Here is a 9,137-nt window from a genome sequence, read left to right as displayed (position 1 = left end):
CGAAGACAGGTTCTTACTCTGTCACCCAGGCTGGAGTACAGTGATATAATTATGACTCACTGCAGCTTCAACCTCCTGGGATCAGGTGATTTTCACAAATGGTACTGGGCTAATTTTCTCCATCTTCTTTCCTTCTTCCTTCTGCCTTTCAGTCAAAAGACCAGCCAGATTATGGAATGTATTCCCGGATCTCCTCATCCCCCACCCATAGCCTCTATGTCTTCGTGAGAAACTTTGTGTGCCGAATTGGGGAAGATGCCGAGCTCTTCATGTCTCTCTATGACCCCAACAAGCAAACAGTCATAAGGTAGGTGTGTTCAGTGTTGCCCTACTTCTCTGTCTCTGGGAAGCAGTGCACAGAGCGTCTTTTCTTTCCATCATCACTTGTGGAGCAATTTCAACCTGGGAAAGAGACTGAGCATGACTGAGAATGTAGAAATAACTTCTTTGGAGGTTGTAGGTCTCACGTGGAAGTGTTATTTACCACCAGTTTTTTTCCCACAGTGGAGTTTATGGTTGTAGGGTTTTGTAAAATAGATTTTGATGACTGGAAAGCAGCCAGAAATAACAAGGTTCAGATAAGAAGCATTGGCTAGAATAAAAATATCTACTTCTTTTTTGTTTTGAGACAGGGTCTCACTCTGCTGCCCAGGCTGAAATGCATTGGTGTAATCACAGCTCACTGTAGCCTTGAACTCCTGAGCTCAAACGATTCTCCCACCTCAGCCTCCTGAGTAATTGGGACTGTAGGCATGCACCTCCACACCCGGCTAATTATTAATTTTTTATAGAGACAGGGTCTTGCTGTGTTGTCTAGTCTAGTGTCAAACTCTTGGCCTTGAGTGATCCTTCTACCTTGGCTTCCCAAAGTGCTGGGATTATAGGTGTGAGGCACTGCTCCCCACCAATATCTACTTTCAAAATAGGAGTTAAGAAATGAATGCTTCGAATCCTCTGTAGCAACAATAGGCTAAGGGTATAGGCCCTGAGATCTGTCTGGGTTCACATCTTGGCCCCACTGTTTACTCTTTCTTAAGGTTGGGCAGGTTGTCAATGTTTCTTAAGCCTGAGTTTCCCATCTGCACAGTGTGAGTGCTGACCTCACAGCATCATTTCTTTCAAGCTTTCATGAGAAAGAGCTTGTGATACACAAGGCCTGGCACATGGTGCCTGTGCTGCAAGGGGCAGTGGCTGTTATTATTACTACTTTAATAAGTTGTTCTTGGAAATGGAGGAAGTGAAGTAACTTCTGGGTGCCTCGGCTCAAGGAAGGGAAAATAATTTTGGCAATCGCCAGGGAAGAGACTTTGGTGCTCCTCCAGCTCCTACTGCCAGACCCCTGGCCTCTGCTTGTGGCTCAGACCATCCTGCCTCCCAGGCGACCACTGCCTCTCTCCTCCATTGGGGTTTTAAGCCAACACATGGTCTTGTATTTGAGGCCACTGACTGTGACTACAGGCATGTGCCACTGCACTCGGCTGATTTTTCATTTTTTGTAGAGACACACATTAGAAAGGAGCTAGGACATGATCTCTCTGCCTTTGTGGGAAAAACGGATGAAATGATGTTTTCCTGGCTTGTTGTTATGTTGATTAAATGAATGAATACACCATGCCTAGTGAATAGTGGTATCTTAGTAAACAGTGATGTCCTGAAGACATGCAAGAAACTGGAGAGGCTGTCCATCTCAGCAGACTGTACTGGGGTCTGTACGTTGTCTCATCTAATCCATGTCATTAGGGTGAAAAAGTGAGGCAGAGCTGAGATTTATACACAGGCCCATCTGACTCCAAAGACAAGCTATTTCCCACTTAAGTCTGTCATCAATAAATGAGTCATGTCAAATATTCTAAATAGTTCTCACCAAGGTTTCAGCACCATTATGGTGGAAAGGTATTTTTTTATTATGCACCAAAGTCCCTAACATTGAAGAGTCAGCCCAATTCACGTGGCTCAGCCTCAGTGGACACTGAGAATGAGTGTTCCTGGTCCCTTAGGCCCACCTTGAAATGGTTTGGGTGTCAGAGGCAGAGGCCCCTTGCTGTTCCCTGTTAGTTACTCCCAAGGTTCCTGAAAGGCTCACTGGCTGCAGTTTTAGGAGCTTTGGAAGCAACTGAGAGAGAATAGTATAGGGCCTATGACATACAATGGACCCTGAAAGTGCTCACTGCCTGCCACATTGACAAGGGAGTGTGGTCAGCTGGCCCATCTTAGTGATGGATGGCTGGATCAGCTCTGTGGAGGGAGGCCATGAATCAGCGGGGTGGCAGCTGTGCTTCCTGCTGTGCCACCTGGCACGCTGTGCTCAATGGGGTGTGCCTGAGTGACATCTCTGAGAGTGCTGGAGACAAGGGCCAGCCCTGGGAGAGTGGGGATGAGCAGAGGGAGGAGGACAAAGGGAGCAGAAACTAGCAATGGTAAAAAGAGGAGAAAGCAAAGGAAGAAGAGAAGAGGCACGATGCAGGAAGGGGACAGGGGAATCGGGGAACACTCCCAATATCAGTCTCACTCTGAAGAGCTGCTCTTTCCCTAAGCAAGAAATCTGGGCTCCTGCCTTCTCTAGCCAGGGTCGACATACAGTGAACAACAGGCAGCTTAAGACATTTTCAGCGTGGCCCAGATGTGGACTGGGGAGAATGTGGCGGGGATTGATGTTTCAATGTTGGACTGAATCATGCTCAGATCCCCAGTAGATCCCTGAAGGGATCCTGTTTAGGAAATTTAATGTAAATTTTTGTAGGACACAAGAGAAGCAGTTCCAGTGTCAGGCTTTAGCAGTAAGGCTGATGCCCATAAATGGTGTGATGAGGAGTTGGAATAGTCCTCCTCATTCCTCCGAGTACGGTGTCATTTGGAGGAGGTCTCACCTGTCTTGGTGCCATGAGCCCACAGATTCTACCACCCATATCTCCCTGGGTGAGGATGGGTGGGGCCAGCTCACCGCTCCAAATTGATGACTGTGCTTCTCCTAGAAGAAAATTGCTGGCGCTTGCTGTTTAGACATAGCAGGCTAGGTCACTGAGGGGTTTGCTACATATGATGGAAGGTACTGGAATATCTCTAAGCATTTCACTAACAGTACAGACATTACCAATGAGAAAGCGTTTATTTTTTTAATTTTTATTTTTTTAATATATTTTTTAAGACTAGTCAAGTGCAGTAGTGAGAAGGGGGGAAAGAATAGAACAAGGAGTTCGATCTGTAACTGACTGTGAACTATCAATTGAGATAACTCATTACCTTTAGATCAGCCGAGAAAGCATTTAAAATTAAAAAAAAATTTTGGATGGAGCCTTCCTGGTTAGTTTACTGAAAAGTCCACCAAAATTTTTAGGTCTTACTGAAAAAAGCACAAAAGATAAAAAGATTCATTTAACTCGATTGAGTTTTAAGCATTGGTTAATCTGGAGCTATGTTCATTTTTGCTATTGACCCCATTTCCTGCTTGAACTTTGCTCCGTCTGCACTCATTAACCTTTTAGGGGTGACTGGAGAGAGAGGAATGAGACATCAGAGAATAACAAAACTAAAAGGAAGTCAAGTCCCTTTAACTTTGCCGAATCCCTTTATGCCTTCTTAGACTAACTCGATTTTTGAATTTTAAAAAAGTCTTGTTCCTAATTCAAAATAATGGGCATTTATTTAGCACCAATATAGTTGTGCACCAATATGCTCCTAGATGGCATGGAAAAATCTGATGATTCAACTCAACAAACTATATTAAGCTTCTTCTAACTTAAATAAGTACTAGACTTTTCTATCTTCCTGGAGCGATTAGACAGACTAGTATGATGGCTGTTAGGAGATGTGAGATGGCAAAGGATCGTACGTCAGAACCATAAAACCCTCCAGTGGGTCTCCATTACTCAGCGTCAAGGCAGAATCCTTGAATGGCCTACAAAGCCTATGCGGAGTGGTCTCTCCCTCTAATTTTTCTCTTGTCACTTTCCCTTGAATCTGTTTGTTTCTTTTTCTTTCTCTCTCTTTTTTTTTTTTCTTTTTGAGATGGCATCTGCCTCTGTCACCCAGGCTGGAGTGCAGTGGTGCAACCTCAGCTCACCGCAACCTCCACCTCCTGGGTTCAAGCAGTTCTCCTGCATCAGTCTCCAGGTAGCTGGGACTATAGGCGTGTGCCACCACGCCTGGATAATTTTATTTTAAAAATTAGAGGGAGAGGCCAGTCTGCATAGGCTTTGTAGGTCATTCAAGGATTTTGCCTTGACGCTGAGAATAATGGAGACCCACTGGAGGGTATTAAGGCTCTGACGTACGACCCTTTGCCATCTCACATCTCCTTGCAGCCATCATGCTAGTCTGTCTAATCACTCCAGGAAGATAGAGAAGTCTAGCACTTATTTGAGTTAGAAGAAGCTTCATATAGTTTGCTGAGTTGAAACATCAGATTTTCCATGCCATCTAGGAGCATATTGGTTGACAACTATATTGGTGCTAAACAAATGCCCATTATTTTGAATGCCCATGATTTCAACATGGTTTTACCCATCTCTACTAAAAATATAAACGTTGAAACCATGTTGCCCAGGCTAGTCTCAAACTCCTGACCTTTAGGTGATGCGCCCACCTTGGCCTTCCAAAGTGTTGGGATTACAGGCATAAGCCACCACACCCAGCCCTCTTGAACCTGTTTCTTAGATGCATCCAGCTCCTTCCTGCCTCATGGCCTTTACTCATGTTAACTTTGCCTGAAACATTTCCCTTTCCTACCTTCTTCTCCTGGGCAACTTTATTTCTTGTCATTTCCTCAGCAAATACTTCCTTGACCACCCAGTAGATCAGGCCCATTTGATATACACTCTTACAACATCCTTAACTTCTCCTTTCTACAGACTGACTGTTCATTATTTGAAATGCTTGGGACCAGAAGTGTTTTGCATTTCAGATTTTCTCTTGGGTTTTGGAATATTTACATTATATTTACCTACCAGTTGAGCATCCCTAATCCAAAAATCTGGAATCTAAAATGTTCTGTTGAACATTTCCTTTGAGCATCATATTGACACTTAAAAATGTTCAGGTTTGGGAGCATTTCATATTTTGAATTTTCAGATTAAGTATGCTTAGCATGTAGCACAATTTTATATAAATGGTGCCACAATGGCATTTAAACAGTGATTTAAGTGTATCTTCGATAATGGCTGAGGCCCTGTATGGTCCATCACAGTATGACATTCCATTCAAGGAAACAACTCTACATTCAAAGGGTAACTTAAAATAATTCAGATCTTCACTCAGTCTTGAATGAGGAATGGGCTGGAAAGGGTAAATATATTCTTAATGTCCAACAAAATATACTAAAGTCCTTTCCTCCTTCATCTCTGCCATTCTCAATAACCTCTATCAGTATGCAGATGCTCTTCAAAAATATTAGACAGCTTTGCCAGAATTTGCTTAGCAGATGGGAGAGGGCTAGAAGTGGCAAATATATATATATATATGTTAATAGTTCTTTGCTCTTGCCTGTCTAATGTCTGTCTCTCAGGACAACTGTGATCTCTTGGAGGGAAAGACCATGTCTACCTTAAACACCTGCATGCCCCCAGCAGCCAGCATGGTGTTGGGCACATAGTAGATGCTTGGTGAATGTTTTTACTGAATGGATGCCAGGCCCCCTGGCAGTAACGGGCTGCCACTCTTCTTCCCACAGTGAGAACTACCTGGTGCGATGGGGCAGCCGGGGCTTCCCTAAGGAGATTGAGATGCTCAACAACCTGAAGGTGGTCTTCACGGTGAGTGTGCACCCTCTTCTCATTGCTGTGTTCCCTACCCACAAAAACGTGACCTTGGAAATGAGGCTGGTCAGGTGCTCAGGGTGGAGTGTGGCTGTCCTGCAAAGCTGTGTTCTGGGCTTCATGCAGAAATCCAAAGCTGACAAAGGACGGTGTGTGCCTTGAGAAAGCTTTTGGGAAGATGGATGTTCTCCTCTGTCTTTCCTCATCTCTCCCTATCTGTTTCCCTCCTGCACACACAGAACATATGCAGAGTGCTACATAAACAAGGGCCAATTTCTTTGAGCAATAATACCCAGGTGAACTGGGTAAAACACCTATTTTCGTTTTCCAGTTCATTCAAGATTAACCTGAGCTTTGTTCAGAGTGTTCTGAAAAAATCTTTATAAAATATATCAGAAAAAAATAGGACCTTCCCAGAACATTGACTGTCTTGGTAAATTGGACATTCTGAACATAATTAAGTCGTAGATGACTAAAGATCTGGTGGGTCCTTAGGATCATCCTTCTAAATACCAGTACTCACTGGGCAAGACATGTACGTAGAAATGTTGAAATCGATTGTTACTTGGATGATTTATTTCTGAGAGCAAAGCTGGCTTTTTAGCTCTGAATAGGGGAAATGGGAAAGAAGGAGATAAACAAAGGTTATAATTTCCAGTAGAGACCCCTTTCTCGTCCTCCTGTTTCCGTAAGGGTGTGTGCTAACAATGTGATCTTAAGACACCTAAATACCTTAGCATTGTCTGTAAGCTCCTTTGGGGAGAAGACTGAGATTTTTTACTACATTGCCTGTATTAGCAAGGGAAATTACAGAGAAGGAACCAGGAAGGGCTTTGGGCATTGACCAAATAGATGACTTGGATCCAGGAGTGACCGACATGCTAGATTAACCTACCTTGCTCTACAATAATTTTCCAGTTACAGCCCATTAAGTGCAATGTCTTATGTTATGCTGCGATTAGATTGAGGTATAGCTGATTAATTTTGTTAATTTTCTAAAAAAAAAAAAAAAAAAGTGGGCCAGAGGCATGTAATAGGATCATAGCTCCTAATTGCTTAGGCAAAGTTTTCTTGGCATATATAGATTTGCCTCCATCCTGTTTATCTGTTATTAGTTAGAAGGAGGAGGCTATTTATTTTCTTTATAAATAGGAGAGTCCCACGGGCCTTCCTGATTAAACCATGAGACAGATGTTTCATGAGAGGGAGAAGGACAGGGAATCAATCAGTGGTTCATTTTGCAGAGAACCAATTCATGATGTAAACTTGGGGGAAAGAGCATCAGTAAATTTGTGTCACACAGTATTAATGAGAATGTAATCCTACCTTCATGGAATTCTGCCTGGGCCATGCCTCAGCTCCTCTGAACAAGCGGACTTGAGAGCCTTGGTTGACAGGCTCAACAGGCAGACACTTCCCTCTGTCGAGATGATCAGACTCTTGATCTGGGGGGTGTATTAGTTCATTCTTACGTGGCTGTAAAGAAATCCCTGAAACTGGGTAATTTGTGAAGAAAAGAGTTTTAATCGGCTCACGGTTCTGCAGGCTGTATGAGAAGCATGATGCTGGCATCTGTTTGGCTTCTGGGGAGGCCTCAGGAAACTTGCCATCATGGAAGAAGGCAAAGGGAAAGCAGGCTTGTCCTATGTGGCCAGAGCAGGAGCAAGAGAGACAGAGGGAGGTGCCACATGCTTTTAAACACCAGATCTTAGGAGAACTCAGTATCATCATCATCATTTTTAATGCAGCCTAGTGCACCCCCATGATCCAATCACCTCCCACCAGGTCCCACCTCCAGCCTGGGGATTACATTTTAACTTGAGATTTGGGTGTGGACAGTGATCTAAACCATATTAGGGGGCAAGGAAGGTGATGGTGCTCTCACTCCTTATATCGATCCAAGAGCTAGCTGATGAGTGCCTACTATGCGTCTGCTCTGTACTAAGTACTGGCAATACAGCAGTGAGTGCTTTCTTGGTGCAGTGGGGGTAAGTTCAGGTAATAAAATGCATGCATAAATAAACAAGAGCAATGCCAGAAAGCAATCCAAGCAATGCAGATAATTAAAACAGGGTGATGTGATGGTATTTGACTGGAAGTTACTTTCAACTGGGTGTTGAGGTGATGTTTAAATTAGAGATGAGATAAGACTTGGCAAGCCTGTGCCTTGCTGGCCTTATTTCTTCCCTCTCTGGATGTTAGCTCTTCCTGGTCTCCTCTTTGAGGGAAGGCTTCCAGCTCTTTGAGCCTGAGGAGCTGGCATGTAGGTCTGGCCGACTGTTGACATTCCCTCTGTTTTGTAAGGGTTCACCCCCCGCTCCCACCATGGCTGTGTAAGAGGAAAGCAGCATTTACTGTGAAGTTCCCTAAGACTTAACCCAGTTTAAGGATGGCTGCTAACATGCAGGAAATAAGAATGAACAATAAAAGAAGCACTAATGAATTCCTAGATCAGGTGGCACTTGTTTTAAGTTCCATTGCCCTGCTTCCCTAATACTTTCAAGTGTCATAAGGTCAAAGTAGGAGTGACTAGGAGACACCACACATTGGAGCACAATCTGTATAATAACTGCCAGTTGACACACCCTCCAGTGACTATAATGTAAATATAGCAGTTTGCTATTTTTTACACTTTGAGATTCTTTAGTGTGGAGGCGTGTGTGTGTGGGCTGTCTGATGAGACAGCTCTTAGAGGTCTGCTATCTTCCTTTGAGCAAATAAAAAAATTTTTAGAGAAGAGGGTGGAATGGGGGCTTACCTAGGAATCTTCTAGGTTTATGTAGTATATTAGTTTGCTAGGCCTACCATAACTGTCACAGCTCATGTAAACAAGAGAAATGTATTTTCTTACAATTCTGGATCCTGGAAGTCTGAGATTAAGGTGTTGGCAGGATTGGTTTCTTCCTAGGCCTCTTGCCGTGGTTTGCAGATGGCTGTCTTCTCCCTGTGTCTTCACTGTGGTCTTCTCTCTTGTGTGTGTGCCCTAATGTCGTCTTATAAGGACATGAGCCATACTCCCCAAATGACCTCTTTTAAACTTAATTACTTATTTAAAGACCCTGTCTCCAGATGCAGTCACATCATGAGACACTGAAGATTAGGTATTCAATATATGAATTTGGGGTGTTAGGGGGCAATTGAGCCCCTTAATGTCTAGGAAGCTTTTGGGTACCAGAGCCACGGGAAGTCGCCCATTTGTCTGTTTAAAAAGGGGACTGAGCAGGGAACCAGAACAGTAGATTCCGGGGGAAAAAAAAAAAAGTGCCACAAATCTCGGTGCCGCTGTTTAAGCCAGTGCAGTGAGTGGCCACAGGGGAAAACAAACAGACCCCAGCACCTCTTCAACAGGCGACTGGAACACCAACTTAAAAAAGGCTCTGAGGCAGG

The 9,137-nt window shown here is 43.8% G+C and overlaps 1 protein-coding gene across 3 annotated transcripts in view; it reads left to right on the top strand.

Annotated features, from left to right (window-relative positions):
- Nucleotides 1-9,137, top strand: part of DOCK2 (dedicator of cytokinesis 2) — a 445,079-nt gene that overhangs the window by 42,575 nt on the left and 393,367 nt on the right. For all 3 annotated transcript variants that reach the window (XM_017547721.2, XM_037745432.1, XM_017547720.2), the window contains 2 exons: nt 153-307; nt 5,666-5,747. In XM_017547721.2, the coding sequence (XP_017403210.1) occupies nt 153-307; nt 5,666-5,747 (237 nt within the window). The remainder of the gene's footprint in view (nt 1-152; nt 308-5,665; nt 5,748-9,137) is intronic.

Source organism: Cebus imitator, unplaced genomic scaffold (assembly GCF_001604975.1).
Source record: "Cebus imitator isolate Cc_AM_T3 unplaced genomic scaffold, Cebus_imitator-1.0 Scaffold200, whole genome shotgun sequence".
In the NCBI taxonomy this organism is placed as follows: domain Eukaryota; kingdom Metazoa; phylum Chordata; class Mammalia; order Primates; family Cebidae; genus Cebus; species Cebus imitator.
This window is presented reverse-complemented; position numbering and strand designations above follow the sequence as displayed.